The sequence below is a fragment of the Nicotiana tomentosiformis genome, chromosome 1 (genome assembly GCF_000390325.3).
Source record: "Nicotiana tomentosiformis chromosome 1, ASM39032v3, whole genome shotgun sequence".
NCBI classification, from domain to species: Eukaryota; Viridiplantae; Streptophyta; class Magnoliopsida; order Solanales; family Solanaceae; genus Nicotiana; species Nicotiana tomentosiformis.
This window is the reverse complement of record NC_090812.1, coordinates 102,242,340-102,261,797: the sequence shown is the minus strand read 5'-3', so window position 1 is coordinate 102,261,797 and position 19,458 is coordinate 102,242,340. Positions and strand designations below refer to the sequence as shown.

The 19,458-nt window shown below is 32.4% G+C and overlaps 2 protein-coding genes across 2 annotated transcripts; both read left to right on the top strand.

Moving 5' to 3' along the window:
• The first annotated feature begins 14,333 nt into the window (after positions 1-14,333).
• LOC138907873 (serine/threonine-protein phosphatase 7 long form homolog) lies at positions 14,334-15,140 on the top strand. Its single transcript, XM_070198494.1, has one exon. It carries the CDS (start codon positions 14,334-14,336, stop codon positions 15,138-15,140), a length of 807 nt encoding a protein of 268 aa, XP_070054595.1.
• A 2,090-nt stretch (positions 15,141-17,230) lies between these two features.
• Positions 17,231-19,199, top strand: LOC104089046 (probable inactive patatin-like protein 9). Its single transcript, XM_009593860.3, has 2 exons — positions 17,231-18,443; positions 18,790-19,199. Exons 1-2 carry the CDS (start codon positions 17,514-17,516, stop codon positions 19,009-19,011), a joined length of 1,152 nt encoding a protein of 383 aa, XP_009592155.1. The 5' UTR covers positions 17,231-17,513; the 3' UTR covers positions 19,012-19,199.
• The last annotated feature ends 259 nt before the right edge of the window (positions 19,200-19,458 follow it).

The following is a 19,458-nucleotide window of genomic DNA, read 5'->3' as shown; positions in this document are numbered from 1 at the left end:
GGATCATCTTGAGAGCAATCTCTCCGATATTCGGACCGGGATAAGTACTCATCCCTTCACACCCTAAAACACCCTTCTTCATGCCCGTATCATCTCGTTAAACAAGAACATATATCTTTCTTGTTTGACCTACAAAAAAAACAGTAAAGGAAGAAAAGACGACGAAAAATACACAGAAGAAAAATTACCTTGGGATTGCCTCCTACTCGTGAAAACACACAGCCAAGGCAGCTAGTAGATGCTACAATTCGATGCTTAATAAACACATGGGCATGGGGTTTATATAGATCTCCTATACAGTTGATTGGGAGGTGAGGTCTCGATGTGGGATCGCCTGAAATCAGTTACCAAAAGGGATTTGGATTGCTTAGGCGGCCGAAATAAGTAGTGTTGGACATGGAGTCAAAGTGTAGTCTTCAAAATTAAATATTCATAGTTTCAATCCTAAAGAGATTTGAATACATATACTGCACTTATATTACACATAAGACAATAATGATTTTCAATTAAAAGAGAGATTTATTTTACCAAAAGGCAAAATGGAACGTTAGAGAGCAACTACACTGTTCAACGTGATTGAAATTTGGAACTTTGGTGTTTAGTTTTATGTGAAAAGAAAGAGAAAAAATGTTGCTTCATAATACTTCAAGCATGGTCTTAAAGCTTATACCTTGACAAGTCTTGAAGTATGGGGTATTTATAGGTATATAAAATTTGCGAAATTAAATTCATAAATTAATTTGGACTATATTTTAAATTCAAGATATATTGGTCCAAATAAATATTATGGGCTAATATAATTAGATTAATTATATAAATCCAATATATATGGATTAAATAAATAAGTCATAATCCATTGGGCTACCCATTTAATTGGGCTAAAGTGATGAGTCCACTTCATTAAGCCCAAAATGTCATCTTTCTAGAGGCCCAGTTTGGTGCCACGTGTCATATGACGTGGCGCGCCAAGTCAAGCGGAAGAGCCAATAGGATCATGCCACGTGTCAAAATGACAAGGCATGCTAGGTCACATTAAAAGGCCAATGAAATCGCGCCACATGTGCAAGTGAAATGTTCTGGCCAATCAAATGCGTCCTTGTCATACTTCGATTTGATTGGTCGGAAAGAGCTTGTTCTTATCATAACTCTTCCCTTCCACAACTATAAATAGGGGTCTTCATAATTCAGAAAAGACACTAGAAATTATAACAAGAAGCAAGAAAGAGCCCGTGGATCAAACGGTGTAAATTCCTCCACAAGTTTCAAGTTTCAAGCAATCAAGTTCAAGTTCAAGCTCAAGAACGAAGAACAAATCAAGTTCAAGCTCAAGAACGAAGAACAAATCAAGGTTCAAGAAATACGAGTTCAAATCAAAATTCGTCCTAGTTGAATTCAAGATCATCGTTCGTGGAAACAACTACATATTCAAGATCAAGCTCAAAGGCCCTTGAATTTATTTACTATAGGAAAGAAGAATCAGAGGATCCATAGAGATTGTACACTCAAATTATTTGAAATAAAATACTACGATTGTTGCAATATTTTTCGGTCCTGATTTTATTTTCCCGACGCAAATTTATTATCTACAGTATCGAAATAACTTTGAACACTAATTCCTCCTTTCTGATAACCAAACAGCAAAACAATATTTTTGTTGTTAATTTGATTCCTTTGAAATATATTTGTTCATATTATTTCTTTAATGTCAAAGTAGCGGAATAAATTTTTAGGAAAAATAAATATTATTCTAAACGTAAATAAAAAATTATGTTTTCAAGAATGGACGAAATTGTGCTCAAAGTGCTTAACAACTCCTAATTTAAATAAAAAAGATATATACTGACTGTAATTAAAATTTTGTCTAATATGAAATGCACTTACGAAAAGTAAAAAAGGTCCGATCTATAAGTTAAAAGGAAAAATATAACATTCCTAAAATTTTCAACATAAATCAAAGAAAAGTAAAATAATACATTTCTAAAATTCCTAGCATAAATAAATGAGAAACATTTTCAAGAACTAGATTTTTTTCAATTCCTAAAATCTACGTTGATTACAAGAGAAAAATATATCTTTTAAGAAAGAAATTGTTTTAAACATAAACATAAATAAAAGAGAAAAAGTCTTTATTAAAATGGAAATTCTAACTACTTTGTTTACGGGAAATTTTTCGGCAACTCTACTGCTTATCGAACAAAAACTTAGGAATCTTTTCTTTTTACCCCTTTCTATTTACTTTTTGAATTATTATATTTTCACTTTGAATACAATTTATTTTTTTCTTGAAAAGTGCCAAGTTCATTTTAGTTTGATGTAAGAAGAACCATTCTTACTTCTCTATAAAATTATATTTAGCGTTAATTTGTCACCAAATTATGAATATTATAACTCAAAGAATTATTTATGATTGGATATGTCCTTGTGACATTAACATATCTTCTTACCCTTCAATCATGTACTATTTTTAAAAATACTAGTATCTATGAACGTGTGTTGCACGTTAACACTAACTCGTGATGATATAAACATTTATTTATATGAAGAAATAAAATTTAATTAATGAGAGAAATTTTATATTTAACAACACAGCAATCATCTAAATACCGTTACATTAGCATAATACATGAATTTAATATAAAAGAACATCATCAAAACCTACACAAATGATCAATTTTGTCATGTTAGTTAGATAATTATGTATTATTAGTTTAAAAGTATTTAATGTGATGGTATCTTAAAGAACACTTCTTTTTGGACAATATTTTTTTTGTGTATGTTTCCTCATAATGATTTGGTTGCTCTGCCTTAACCACAACTCTTGTTGTCGATCTTGATATCCCTCTTGAAAGTGCAACACATAATTATTCGTGCAACTAAACATATTGCGGTAAATATAGTCCAATATTTTTATGATGTTTGTCCTTGTGCTTTATTTATCATATTTGCAAAACATACTAAAAATTATTTTCACACAAATTTAAAAGGATATTCCTTAGTTTCGGAAGACAAAAGTTGAATTCAGGGATAATAATATACTTAAAAGCACATTGACCAGTATCATAATTTTTGCATGTTTGACGTTATTGTCAAAACTTCTATATATCATCTATGTGCTATTACATAAGCTATTTAGAATCTTGAGAGTGCAACATGCAGTTGTTCGTGTAAGAAAACATATTGCAGTAAATATAGTCCAATATTTAGGATATTTGTCATTGTACTTTATTTATTATATTTGCAAAACATACCAAAAATTATTTTCACACAAATTTAAAAGGATAATCCTTAGTTTCGAAAGACCAAAGTTGAATTCAGGGATAAGAATATACTTAGAAGCACATTGACCAGTATCATAATTTTTACATGTATGACGTTATTGTCAAAACTTCTATATACCATATGTGTATTATTACATAAGCTATTCAACGTATCTAAGTTTTTAAGTAGCATGACAGGCATAATTTTCTTCAAAATCAACCTATATACAATGCAAGATCAATTTTAATTTAGTCTATTATATATACGATGACACTAACATACATTAGAAATAATAAACTTGACAACAAACATGTATGGTAGAAGGCCATTTAAGTAGAAGGTCATTTGATATTAAAGTATTTAAGCATTCTTCTTGGTAGTAATTATTGGTATTATTTTTCTGCTGAGTCAAAAACTGAAAAATGTTTGTTGTTTTTACTACAAAATTTTGCAATCAACCTTTTATTTAGTTGATCATCATATTCATTTATGCTAGCTAAGATATTTTTTTTAATTCTATCATGCGATTTGCACAAATTTCGTTGTAATCTAATGATAAAAATATTTCTCTTATTAAATGCACTACCATTGCCATTTGAGATTGATAACCAAGTATTCAGGAAGAACCAAATCATCTTTTATTGGATGCTCTTCTTTCTTTCCGACACGAATCAAGAAGACACTGAATACCGGATCTATTCTTACTTTATATTTCTTGTGAGTTGAATCTTTTTTCATTTGAGGCCAGAAGTATAACTTTTGCAAGCTAGCTTTTACAATCTCTGATTTTGTCGATTTTGGAACTACTGGTAGTACTTGACAGAAATCGCCTCCCAAACCATTAATTTTTCACCAAATAGTTCATTAATATCCAATATATCTCTAGAACTCCGGGCAATTATTTCGATCGTTTTACACTTAGCCATAAGTGCTTCATCCCATATTATCAATTTTGCTTTCTTTATAAATTTAGCACTATTTCTCTGCTTTGATATATTTGTGATGATTATTTAAGTTGTTTGAAGAGGTATATCAAATATAAAGTGAGTGGCCTCACAATAAAATCGTTGTTGGTACACCACTTGCTATTATTGCTAACAATATCATGCCCCTTGATACGATGTTTGCAAGTAATGCATGACATAGAAATATTATTTGATTCCGCCGGAGGCATCTACAAAGAATAATCCCGCTATACCAGGTCGACTCTTTATAATATAGTCTTGAAAGCTTGTTCTTGCTTAGGATTTAGTTTTGATTGTGCTTCCTCAGACACTTGTATATTATTTTGATTCTTAATAATATAATAACCTTTTTACTTTGTGTTCTAATTTTTTTAATCTCTAACGCTCTTTTTATGGAATAAATTTATGTATACTAAATTTTTTTTTAAACTTGAATAAGAATTTTACTCATACGATGAATTTAAAAAATAATTGAATTGGATTCTCTTGCTAAAAATTTAATTAAAAGATTTAATTATTTGGTTTTAACATAAAAAAATAATTTATTCTATATTGATTCAGATCTTAATATTAGTTTCATCTCTTGTTTTGAATTTTTAATCTTAATTATAATTTTTTCCGCCATAAATTTTATTTTCAAAGAGTAAAGGATTGATATGACATTTCACTTTTAGATGTTTAAGTTTGTAGAATCATTAGTGGTATTGACTCTTACCAATCATTTTTTTTCTTTACTCTTACCAATCATTTTTTCTCTCTTTCTCACACATTTATATTCTTAAATATTTTCTTAGTTGTTGTTTAATAATAGTGTATTTTTCAGTATTACACAAAAAATTGATTAAAAAATTATTATTTAAGTAGAAAATAGTTTAAATATAATATAAAAATATATTATCGTGAGGATATTTTTTGTTCCTCAATTTCAACTGTTTATGCAGTCTATTTAATATTAATTTTATTTTTTCTTGGTATTGAACATTATGGAGTTGTAATGTATTGTAAGTACGGAGGATTCTTATGAAATTAATTTTATTAAACCTTCCTGCATATTTTTAATAAGAATTTAATAGACAAAATTTTATTAATTTTAAATTTTTAAATATTAAAAATTAGCATATAAAGTATTGTAGTCCAAAAAATAGGTTATTGCAGTCACGTCATTTTCCTATGAGTTCTTCCATTTAATATTTTAGGGCTATTTTGGTCTGTTAATATTGTATTTGTGCTTTTAAAATAATACAGGCTCTCCTTTTTCTAAATGGATTTGAATAATATAATATATTCTCAAATTAGTCCAAAAAATAGGTTATTGCATTTATGTCCTTTACTTATGAGTTCTTCCATTTAATATTTCAGGGCTATTTTGGTATATTAATATTGTATTTGTGCTTTTATAATAACATATGCTCTCCTTTTTCTAAATGGATTTGGACAACATAATACATTCTCGAATTATATTAGTAATAGGATATTATAATACGCTTTCAAATTAAATTAGTAATAGAAATTTTTAAGAAGTATATCCTACAAGTAATAGGATTACATGACTAAAAATATGTCTCTACCCCGAAAGTAATTATATTAAAAGGAAACATAACGTGTTCCTAAAGATATTAGGTATACATGCTAACATGTAAATATTATATGTCTATACCCGAAAGTAATTACACTAATAGGATTTCTAAAGGTAATCATATAGGATTTCTAACGTGTAGTATTATGTCCTAAAACTAGTAGGATTATTAGGCTAATATCTAGAATTTCGATTATTTTTTTTTATTATAAGGTTATTATGCTTAATATTATAAGGTTATTTTTGTAAACTGACATTGTATTCATGCTTTTATAATAATATAGATTATACATACAAAACAATAAAATTATTTTATAATGAATAATAGGTAAAAATTAAAGCATAACCATAGCTACCTTATAACTGTCTTGATCCTCTTTGTTGTTTCATCTTCTTAAACTGCGCAAGCTTGATACATCATAAATTTACCTTTTTAAGTTATTTCTTAAAAAGAAGTGTAAATATCTAAAATACCATTGAGAAATATTAATAAAAGTTAACACAGCGTGCTTACTCTGTTTGAACTTCGAAATCATGTATAAAACCCACGTGTCGATATTTCAATAAAGCATATGAGAACCTATGTGGGACAATAGTTTTTTCGTTTTAGAATTAGCAGAAACATATTCAATATTAATCATTTTTAAGAATTTATACTTCCCTTTTTAATTTTTATTATAACTCACAATACATTTGTAATTGCATTTATATCATTTTTAAAAAAAAGAATTATTTATGACACGAGATACACGCGCATCGCGTGTACCGCTAAGACTAGTATAATATCAAAGTATATAAGCGTCTATAGACGAACTTCTTCTATGATTTTCAGTTGCAATTCTTGTTCAATACCAGTCCAAATCTCCATTAAGTGACTTCCAAATTTGTAAGCAAACTCCTTAGACTATTTCTAACAAGTCTAAACGACAATCGCTCCAAATTTTTCGGTGAGAATAGCACGTGCTAGTCAGTTTTCGGACCGGTAATTGAAAAATAGCTTGCATTTGCAAAGTCATTACAAAATAGCCACTATTTTGCTGAAACACGGAAAGTTCCAGACTAATATGCTGGATTATGGAGCTCATGCGTATAAACTTCCAGCATATTATGTTGGAACTCCAGCACATTATGCTGGAATCTCATATGTAAAAAATTCGAAGTAGAGCATATTATGCTGAAATGTTTTCGGATTTTTAAAGGTGGTTTTGTTCAGATTTTATCTTTACATGAAAAAGTAGCTAGATTTCAATTACTTTTGAAACTGTGGCTATTTTTCAATTACCAATTATAAATCTGGCTATTTTTATTTTTGTCCAATTTTTCATAGAATCATATTCAAAATGTAAACCCGCTTATTTAGACAAAGAGTATGAGTCATTAATTGGAAAATTCATGACTAATAATTGACCATACTAGTCATTGTTCAGACAGAAACGAACTATTCTATTTTTCGGCCCAATATAAGATAGCTTATGAGTCCAAGCCCATCTACATCTGAAAACAATTTCGTGCATTGCTTCCATTAGAGCAATATCATCCTTGTCGGCACAGCCTATTGATCAAGACGGATGTAGCATAGGTACAATGAATTTAATTGAATCCATTTTTTCAGACGAAGCATAGAAACTATTTGAATAAATTACCAACTTAACAAATATTTAATTTTCAATCAATAATTTCAAAACTGTAATAAGTTGCGTGCTACTATTGTTTATAAGTTGAATGCATTAAGTTTAGATTATGCATCCGTTTTTAAGTTAGATACTTCAAAACAAACAGTGGTGTCAGGAATTAGGAATTAGTGGTCTCTCAATTAGGTAAATTTCACGGTGTCATATTAACTGTGGTAAATAGACACAGTTGTATGCATCTTATTCCCAGAAATCATTGTAAATTTGTAATTGTTGGACTTAAATAATCTTAGTTCCTCGTGTGGCGCTCTTGATTTCTCTCCTACCAGAGGTACCGAAGTACAAATTTAATCCAAAGTCACAGTTTTGTGAACTAGCCTAAAGTTGGGTCTTATGTCTTATCCCCACCGTGAAAGCCTAAAGAGCTATTCCCTCATTAGACTTTCCTTTTAAATGAATGTAGGTCCAAGCACATTGATTTTCCAGTAAGTGGGTATTTTTAATGTAAAATATGGATCGCAAAGTACCTTTTAAGACAATTTTAGATAATTTAAAAGAAAATCATACTTAACAGTTAAGATTGAGGCTAATGACTTTGAGCTCTATTGTCTGCACTTTCTGATTTAAAAAGTTCTTGAAAAGGTATTTATTTAAACACCATTGTTGAGAGATCAAAAATCATATCCTCCTATAACTAGATACGTAATAAATTGGCCATTGTTTTCTTACAGAAAACCAAATACGTTTGATAATTAATAGCTCCTTTTTCATCAATTCTGTAAGATTTAATTCTTCATATAAAACTTTACTTTTTTTTTTCTTGTTAGGTTATATATATATCCTTTACTATAATTGATGATTAATTGCTAATTTTATGACGTCAACAACATGCATCTGCTTTAAGAAATTTGAGGATTTGTTACGCAATGAAAGTGAAATGTTACATGATATATGATTAATAGTTAAGCAATACTCGAAGTAAAGCATGCGTCCTAATTTTTTATCAAATTTTCACCACGAAACTTGTTCATCTTAGGAATCTCTATAGAACATAATTTACGGAATAAAAGGTACTCTTTGAGAAATGAAAAAAAACTGAATTGTTTTTTATGTACATACTTGATTGTGAAGAAACAAAAATATTAATATAATTATGCAGTCCCCTGTATATATGCCTCGTAGTAAAATTTGGTCACACGCAATTAGTGATGTCTAAGAAAAACAAAGCTTTCATAAATTAGGTAGTTACATGATGATTCGTAATCACTATAACAGTTGACACTAGCGCTTCTTCTAATTAATTATAGCACGCATGAAAAACCAGACATCACCTAACTATACATGATAAACATCAATTGAAAAACAAGTGTTCTTAAGATAGAAACTGTTCCTGGACTTCAAATTTCTTTTCCTTCAAAAATCTTTAACAAGGAAAAGGAGAAACCAAACAAGTTCCACCATCTGGTAAGTATAAATTATCCCAATACTAATTTACCCCGAATCGAAGTAAGTAACCAAACAAGAAATAAAGCGATTTTAAATTTTTATCTCAGAATTATTTTTGTTTATTCATCGAACTAAAGGACCCTTAAGGATAGGATTAGGAAGGAGACAAAGTTCAAGGAAAGGGGGGGAGGGGGGATGCAAAGTTCGAGGAAGGGGGTGGGAGGTGTTGGTTGTGAGTATTAAAGATAATGGTATTCAAGAATCAAGAATATTTTTGGTTTGTATTATTCCTCTCCAATTTACAAAGGTCAATACAGATACATGGCTTTAGCTTAAAACTAGAAAAACATAAAACTGAGAAGGAAACAGAAAAGAAAATCCTATACGGGTCGAATTTTACGGATACAAAATATTTTAAGTACAAAAGAAGGAAAATAAATATAATATCTTACTTATACAAGAAATCAATCAAAACTTTACACATACAAGGACATTATTATCCACAGATGTATAGGTTAAGCCGATAGAAACTAGCATTAAAATGTGTAAAAAAGTAAGCCTTGTTAGTTGTTATAACATTGACAGAGCTTATCGCATGTGGTTTTTTTCTAATAATCCATTATCTTTTAACTGGACTGGTGCTGACTAGTGCAGTAGTGCTCCACTGACACAACATAATTATTTATCTCTGACGTTAAAATAACTTTCTTAGGGGTGGATTGGTTTGAATATAGGTTATGCTGGGATAAGTTATGATAAGATTATTTTTTATTCGGATATTGTATTAAAAATAATATTTGCATAATTTTTAAGAAGAAGGTATAAGTTATTCCGACACTAATTACCTCACCCCCTACAAGGTATAAGTTATCCCGATGTTAATTTTATTTCCGGGATAACTTATCTCAGGTTTGCTAACCAAATAAAGTATTAAGGTAGTATTAAATTTTTATCCCAACATTATTTATACTTATACCTCATACCAAACGACCCCTTAATTTTTGGGTTATTTATAGCTATATCACATAGAGAGGAGAAGGACAAATTGGGATGGCATTACTTATCAGATAATTGAACCCACATAAAATTGGCTCAAAACGAAGTTCTAAAACAAGGGAAAGCTGTTAGAAATAGGGCCGCTTATCGGACGGATTGGGCGGTTATTTGCTCTTAACGATTTGGCTTATCGGTTATCGGCTTTTAAATGTATTAATCCGCTAGCCACCCGATAAGATATCGGACGGATTGGTATCGGTTTAGCTCTTATCGGGCGGTTTATCGGATTGTTTGCTGATTGATGTAACTCAAAATAAAATTTCTATGCTCAGCAGACTACATTCCAGTCTATAGAATATGGCACCTAAGAAGAGAGCTAAATAGAAGAAATATAGAGCTACATTCTAGCTTATTTCCCAGTAGAATCATCTCTGGGGATGAACCTATTAACAACTTATAACTATCAGAAGAAATAGAAGAGAACACTGGGTATAACACATGACATCAAAATTATCTAATAGTAACTAACTGGAATAGTAAATTATAACTAAATGTCTAATAGTAAATTAGTAATAGATAGAGTACTAGAAGTGGAAGAAGGATTTTTGATTATTTAATATATATATATATATATATATATATATATATTCTTAATGGGTTAACGGATTATCCGTTAAGAAAATTGAATAATCCGCCCCCAAACCGATAAGCCGTTAATAAAAAAAATTCAATCTGTTCCCCGTCCGTTAAACCGTTAAACCGATACCAATAAGCCATTAAGCTTCGGTTTCGGTTCGGTTTTCGAATTCGGTTCGGTTTTGAACACCCCTAGTTAGAAAGAGTAAACGGAAATGAGAGAAGACCATAACCTTAAATTAAAACGTTAAAATTCATGCACTTCTCAAACAAAGATTAATAAGATATAAAATTGTCCATATTAAAAGAAATAAATGATGAAATATTTTTGGGAGTAGAGAAGATACTAGGGCTACAACAATTTAACAATCAGGGCAGGGGGAAGTGCAGAAAATTTTCATTTAACTTGTTAGCACGTCTCTGTTTAGGGCAATCTGGTCTAAACAAGGTCAATTGATGCACTTCAAATCTTAATAATTTCTCACTTTTGTCTTGTTCTCTTTTATTTATAGTTTTTTTTTCAACCTTTTATTTATAGTTAGCTAACCATAATTAAACTCTTTTTGTCACTCCAAATACTGAAATAATCCCAATAAGATAATTAGTGGCCAAAACATTACAGACTTCACGTCATCTCCAATCCTTGTCTCCATTTTCTCCTCCAAAATAGAGTAAAGTTATTCTAATCATTACTCTATTTTTTACTCCAAAAACGAATATTTTATTTTATATTTTTCTCTCTCTTTAATATTATATTATTATATTTTATTTAAATTTTATTTTCTTATATCTATTAAAAAAATTCTATCTTTTTTTCTTTTTTACATATTTTATCACATATAATTTATATTCCTTTCTTATATAACCATTTAATATAAAATTATTTTATATCATAAATTTGTAAATAATATAATTTGCAAGAAAATATTATAGATTATATATATTAACGGATAATTCAAATAAAAAGTAATATCATTGAGATACAAAATAATTAAATACATATTACATTATGGTAAAATTTAGATTAAATACTACATAAATATTCAACTTCCACCTCTAGCATGCTCCCATAAATGATTTACTAATGCATTACGAAGTGCAAAATGAGCATCTTTGTCTTTAATTCTTTTGTGTCGAGCTAAATATTGTTCAAATCGGTAATTTTCATCTACTACTATTTCTACCGTTGGAGGTGGATATTCCCAATCATCTTGAATTGGTGCATTAAGATCACGCTCATCCTCGATTATCATGTTGTGCAGTATAATACATGTAGTTATTATATCATGTATCACTTCTTTTGTTCAAAATATGATGGTCCTACAACAATTACAAAACGAGCTTGCAAAACTCCGAATGCATGTTTAACATTTTATCGACATGATTTTTATTTCATCGCGAAATATTTATTTCTTCTATGGCGAACGTGGGTCACGAATAGTTTGCACAAGGGTTGACCATTTTGGATATATACCGTTAGCTAAATAATAAATCATATCATATTCTTTTCCCTATATTTGCACCATTCATTTTTTGAGATGATTATATATTTTTTGTACAATTATAACTTATAATAAAATTAACTTACAATTTTACATAAAAATAATAAATGCACGAAAATTAATTTATCAAAATTATACGCCAAAGTTAAGATGTATAATTAATATGATAAAGATATTACATAAATATATTTAGGTATATATAAAGAGATAAATTAAAAGAGTTAAATTTAAATTCATAATTTTAACAGTATTATAAGTTTAATGTTAAATTTTTTTAAAATTAAACCCATAAAATTTAAATCTAAGAAAACCATACTATTATTCTTCTTTAATTTCTACTGTCCGTAAAATGTTCTGCCAGTTCGTGTTAATGCTATAGCACGTATTAATTGCAATAGCTATGCACTAAGAAAAGTATAAAGGTCAAACAAATAAACAAATGTTAGAAACACTTAAAATAATGAAAGGCTCTGTCACTACCCGGAATCCTATGAAAGCACGTCTTTTGGACGTGCATCCTCCTCCGCGGAAACACGTGATCTTGATTGTTTTTTATTTCCAGGAAATACAAGCACCTCATGGAAACCATCAACTAATATTTTCATCTCTCCGCTTAATACACTTAATTCTTCATAGACTCCACTATATGATTATAGTAAATTTATTATTGTTATTATTATACTTAGTACTGATGCCCCAAAAAAGAAGTACACCAAATATTAGAATAGATACAAATAATTTTACGCTTATATTTTTTTATCATCTTCTATATGTATGATCCAGTTGAAGATGTGTGCATATCGAAAATCATTTAATCATACCCTATATTTATATAATCAGTAAATACAAAATTATGTTATATATAACTTATTAGTATGACTTAATCATAATTAATTTAATATATATATTTTAACCTTAATTTTACCGCTAAAATAATGTCATTTGAAGTATAGTACTAGTAGGTAAGCTCTACGGACAAATGCCTCTATGGCTAGGTCTCCAAGAGTCCGAAACCAAAATGTGATTCTTTTGGATTCAAAGAACAAAAATATATGAAAAAAATACAGTGACAATAATATATATAGCGTCTTTTTAAAAGACGCTATACCTTAACGGCCATTTGGCCAGTTAAGTATAGTGTTTTTCACAAAGACGTTATATGTGAATTAATTTAAGCGGGAAACTATAGCGTCTTTCGTTAAAACGCTATATATATAACGTCTTAACAAAAGACGCTATACATATAAATATATCGTCTCCTTCCCTTCCCCCAAAATAGAACCCCCCCCCCCCCCCCCCCCCCTCCCAAAAAAAAAAAATCAAAACGCTCCCCCCCCCCCCCCAGTTTTAATCAAAAAAAATTGTGTAGAGCCCACCCGTCCTAGAAAAGTAAAGATTCTCGGTCTCACGTGCTAGCTAAGGCGTTATCTCGAACATTGTTGCTTGTTTCGGCTCCAAATCACAAAATTTTTGACTTTCTAAAAATCTTAAATCGAGGTATTCCGACTTAGTTTTTGTTAAAACTTGTATAAAAATGCATATTAGTTATTTTTTATGTGCTCTATGTTATTTTACAATTGTTTTGCGATTTAACTAATTTGTTGTTTTTTCTCCGGACTATAGTTTTAGTGTGCTCTAAAAATTCGTAAAATAGAGAAATTGTTATTAGTTATTAAAAAAAAATAATTAATTAGTTACTTTTTACTGTGGTATATGTATTTTCGTGATTGTTTTGTGATTAAATTGATTTGTTATTTTTATTCGGTTTAGATTATTATTTGCTAAAAGATTAGTAAACTAGATAAATTGTTACTTTAGTTTTTTGTAGTGGTATCTTGTGGCCTAATGTAGTGCTTGTATTTGTAATGTAGTGCCCTTTTAGCGTAGTAAAATATAGTGCTCTTTAGCGTAGTATCCTTGTAGTTATTGAAATTAATCATTTAAGTATCTATTATACCCAAAAATACGTCAAAATAGCTGATAATTCAAACACAAACTCTGTCCAATTCTAGACAACGATCGTAAGAAAATATCATGAGAATTAAAAAAAATTTCGCATCATGAACATAAGAATTCAGGATACATTGGTGCTACTGGCCTCAAATATTGTGTCCGGAACCAAAATGTGAATATTTAATAATTAAATCATGTATAGTAAAAAAATAGGTGATAACTAACAAACATATAAAATAATAAAACTAACATATTAAAGTAACATATAAAATATAAAATTATAATATTGAAAATGTATCAACTTAATTAACAATATAGTAAAAATATCGAATAAAATTTAATATTCAAGGTATTGTAATATATTTAAGCAATGGAAAAGAAAAATAATATAATTAATTTTGTTCAATTTACAGTAGTCGTCATGGAAGTTCCACCTTTGCATCTCGGACCTGCCTCCCTAGAGCTACTATTGCTACAGGCCGAGCATAGGTCTTCCTACATATGGGAGGAGCAGTTATTGGCCCAGACTTTACGTTCTAGGAGAGTAGACGATATGTGGGACTTTTTTAAGACCCGCCAGCTCCTTCCCCATATAGTCAGACGCCTGCAGAATACGGATTTTTATAGGATCATTGAGATCGGTCGGCTGCAGCTGGATTGGTCGTTGATCACGGCTTTGATAGAGCGGTGGCAACCAGAGACACACACATTCCATTTGCCTATTGGCGAGGCCACTATCACGCTGCAGGACATGGAGGTTCTGTATGGGCTGCCGGTTAATGGACTTCTTGTTGCTTTGCTACATGCCATGAGAGATTATACGGGAGATCAGTACCTAGAGACGTTGCAACGGCTCACCGGTTTCCGGCTAGAGGAGGAGGGTGTATTGGTTGGGGCTAGTCGTCTTGCGTTGACGCCCGTCCGGCTGCATTTGGAGGCCATACATGATGACATTACTCATAATACACCGGAGCTTCATATTCACCGGTACACGAGGTTGCTGCTGCTGCTTATGTTTGGAGGCGTAGTGTTCCCAAATACTTCGGGAAACCTAGTCAGCTTGAGATTTTTTCATCATCTTGAGCGGCTAGATGATTTGCATCAGTACAGCTGGGGTGCTGCTATTCTTGGCTACTTGTACAGGCAGATGTGTCGGACATTCATGAGCACCCAGTGAGATGTTGCAGGATTTATGTCTATGTTTCAGGTGAAAACATAGTTAAATACTCTCTTCATTATAACATACATCATTAAAATATACCTTAAATTTTACATCCAAATTGTATATTATGTTTGGGCCTGGGAGCGGTTCCTGCAGTTTCAACCACCTCTACCACCCATAGCTCAGGATACACCACCTCTATCGTTTCTCCCTTTGGCTAGGAGGTGGGTTGATAGGCGGGGATACGGACGCGAGTATGAGGCTCGACATAATCTCCCCTATTGCAGGGATTTGTTGGATTTGCTGGAGGACGCGCATGTAATTCTATATTTAAGTTTACTTGTCCTGGATTCATGTATGTTGCATATACTCACGGTTCCTGTTTTTACGCAATAGTTCATTTGGAGGCCATACAACGAGGGCATCCACATCCAGCATACTTGGCAAATGATCAAGGTAGGGAATATGCCTCGAATGAAATGACACGTGGGACTCGTATACTTTTAGTCTAACGGGAGGTGGAGCATGCTCCCTCGTCAAATCAGGTTCGACATTCTCTTCCTCCTCAACATCACCCTCGTCAGGAAAGGATGTGTCATCTCCAGACTCATCATCATTGTTGTCATAATCGCTATTCTCTTCCTGACTCTGCGCATCTACCAGATCCCGATTAAATACGCCATCTTCAGGCAATTGAGTAAGGACAGGACTATTAAGTTGCTCGTTTTCACTGCAGAACCAAAGAAATAATGAGTTACTCAAATTGGTCCAAACAATACATATAACTTTATATATTCACTTACAAATCATAATGTGTTGATATCCCATGATGCACATTATCTTGTTGATGCTGACTCCTGGATGGACCACCATGATCCAACACACTAAAACTCGGCATATTCCAACTGACCGTTGGTTCATAACTTGTAAAATTCATATCTGGTCGGTACCCCCTGTGGAATATATGAGTGTTAATACAAATACAATACACAAAAATATACATCATAACACAGTAGGAAAATTGAAGTTTACCACCCTGCTTTGTGGATTATGTATACTAGGGGAGAAATTATTTTCTCGCTCCTCATTCGCCCATGGAGATAAGTTTAGATCCGGCCAAACTCTTTCAGCCGGAACCTGTTCGGCTAAAATTGCTCCAAAATAACCACCCGATGATTGAGGGATTTTCCTACTTTGCGCAACCACATTATTGCGAACGTTTTGATCCTTGACGTACATTTTCAATATTTTTATCACAATAAATTCTCGGTATTCATCCGGAGTCCTCAAAAAATCTCTCAGAGTTTCATCGTCTTCGATGTTAAACTCAATATAACAAGCAATCCCTTGCGGAGTCACAAAATACGGATATCTTCTGGTTATTATAAGATCACAGAACGTTTACTCACACTCATTTTTTTACATAACAACGATACCAATGTATCCTACTCCATTGTAAGTGGCAACTTAATATGAGACTATGGAGATAAACTATAGCTTAATGAGTTATTCACCACCACAACTTCTCCCTCCCTCCCCCCCCCTCCCCCCAAATATAATGAAACCTTAATTTTTCACTCTTCAGACATTGTGATAAAATGCAAAACAACTAAACAAATAAAAATTTCACAACACTTAGAGTAATTCTGAATGGATTTTTACAAAATTCTTAACGTCCTTATATAAGGCAAAAACCATTCCGGGGGGAGGGTTAAGACGCTATACCCAGTTGAATTATTGTTATGTCAGTTAAGTCTAGAAGAATTATTTGTGAGCCCACAATAATACAGATAACGTCTTTTAAAAAAATATTATATATATAACGTCGTTTTAAAAGACGCTATACCTAACTGGCCAAATGGCCCGTTAAGGTATAGCGTCTTTTAAAACGACGCTATATATATTTTGATCACTATATATTTTTTTCATATATTTTTGTTCTTTGAGTCCAAAAATGTGGTTCGGGTCTCCGACCTCCGAAAGAATTAACAAAAACAAAGAAATAAAACATTTACTACCAGTCAAAAGCAAACGTGGAAGCAGTAGAAAAATTTGGAAGTGCTAAACTTGGTTTGTATTGTATATAACGTATAACCAAACTCTGTATTGGAGTGTCTTTTCCCCTTGTTTTAACTCTGCATCACACTCACCGTGACTCTCTCTCTCTGTACTTAGCAGACAGTGGAGCGAGCACACTGCACAGATTGTATTTCTGTCAGTCCGAAGAAATAAATAAGAAAAAATAGGAATATACAGTGCAATTTCGCATCATAAATGCCTCTCCGAAGAATATCGTGACCTTTTTCCTGTTTCACGGATTTTCCATTAACTGTTGCATAATCCATCAGTACAGTAAATTACTTCCATTGCTTATTTCGCTGTTCAGTGATGGAGTTCAGTAAGATGACGCTGGAAATCTTCTCGAAGTTAGAGCAGAAATGGCTGTATCATTATGAAGGGAAGAAGACTCGGATTCTCAGTATTGACGGCGGTGGAACCACCGGCATTGTTTCCGGTGCGGCATTGATCCATCTGGAAAACCAGATCTGTGCCAAAACTGGTGATCCTCACGTTCGAATTTCTGATTTCTTCGACATTATCGCCGGTACTGGAGTAGGTGCGGTTTTCGCCGCAATGCTTGTTGTTGATGGAGGCGACGGTCGTCCGTTATTCACGGCGAAGGATGCCGTCAAGTTCGTAACGGAAAATCAGTCGCGGCTGTTTAAGGTGAAGAACGTCGGCGTTTTCCGCCGCAAGAGGAGGTTTTCAGGGAAGAGTATGGATAAAGTGTTGAAGGAAGTGTTTAGAAAAGAAGATGGCAAAGTGTTGACGTTGAGGGACACGTGTAAGCCTCTACTTGTTCCTTGCTTTGACCTCAACAGCTCTGCGCCCTTCGTTTTCTCTCGAGCTGATGCTATCGAGTCCCTCAGTTTCGATTTCGAACTATCGAAAGTATGCCGTGCCACGTCAGCAAATCCGTCGATGTTCAAGCCGTTTAATCTTAAATCTGTCGACGGCAAAACCTCGTGCCTCGCCGTTGATGGCGGTCTTGTCATGAACAACCCTGCCGCTGCAGCCGTCACTCATGTTTTGCATAACAAACGAGATTTTCCTTCCGTCACCGGCGTCGATGACCTATTGGTTCTCTCTCTAGGTAACGGTCCATTAAGCTCACCGACAAACTTGAAACTGCGAAACGACGGCTACTGCGCTCCATCTTCCGTCGTCGGAATTGTCGTCGACGGTGTATCTGAAACCGTCGACCAAATGCTCGGCAACGCCTTCTGCTGGAATCCTAATGATTACGTTAGAGTTCAGGTATCTCTAAAATTTTACTCCGTCCAATTTCTTTTACATATTTTGTTTATGTCAGGAGTTAATTTGACTTACTTTTGAAGCTAAATTCGTTGAGACTATTATAATACTGTCAATATGATTCAAAACAGAAAAAGTATTACAAACTGTAAGTTTTTCTACATCAAAATGCGAAACATTGAGTAATTAAAAGTGTTGGTCAAAATTCGCTTTAATTGCAATATAATTTAAAGCATTTTTGGAGAAAATATTATACTCTAGTACATTTTCTCACTTTTTACTGAAGAAATATCAGATTGAAAAGCTTGACGTGTGTCAGCGTTGATAACGGGACTTTCGTTGATCACAGGCGACCGGCTACACAAGTGGAGAAGTGGGAACAAAAATTGAGGAAGCATTGGAAGAAAGAGGAGTGGAGTCATTGCCATTTGGCGGTAAGCGGTTACTGACGGAGACTAACGGACAGAGAATCGGCGGTCTGGTGCAACGCCTTGTTGCTACCGGAAGAAGTAGTGTGCCGCCAAGTCCATGCAAGGAAACTGCCGTCAGTCCTCTTAGAAACGGACGTTAAGTCATTTTCCTTTTTCTTGTATTTACTTTTCGTCCATTTTGTAATATTTTTTGTCACTTTACGACTTTAACTGTCTCAATGCTGGAGTTAAATACTAGGCTGTTTAATTAGTGCTACTACTGGTATAGTACCATATTATATGTTTAGATCTATAGTATTGTTCTGGAATCAAATGATGCCTTTTCAAAGGTACAGTTTCTTTCGGCCGATTGATTGCCTGAAATCTAGCTAATAGAGTAAGGACAAAGCTGAAATTGTTAATGTCATTAAAGGTAAGGGAAGCAGGTGTTTATACCATTTAAAGCATCCAAATCTTGTATGCGCACTTTAAGTTATTGAGTTTTGGTAAATGTCAAATCAATTGACTCAATTATTTCTTATTAAGAGGTGTGGGTGGCAAGTGGGCCGGTGCGGGCCCGGGATTGGGATCAGGTCAGGACCGTTTGG

Excerpts from the sequence above, each read along its gene's own strand:
- LOC138907873 (XM_070198494.1), top strand. The coding sequence starts at position 14,334 with ATGGAAAAGAAAAATAATATAATTAATTTTGTTCAATTTACAGTAGTC.
- LOC104089046 (XM_009593860.3), top strand. The coding sequence starts at position 17,514 with ATGGAGTTCAGTAAGATGACGCTGGAAATCTTCTCGAAGTTAGAGCAG. Across the intron at positions 18,444-18,789 it reads ATGATTACGTTAGAGTTCAG|GCGACCGGCTACACAAGTGG; the intron begins GTATCTCTAAAA and ends CGTTGATCACAG.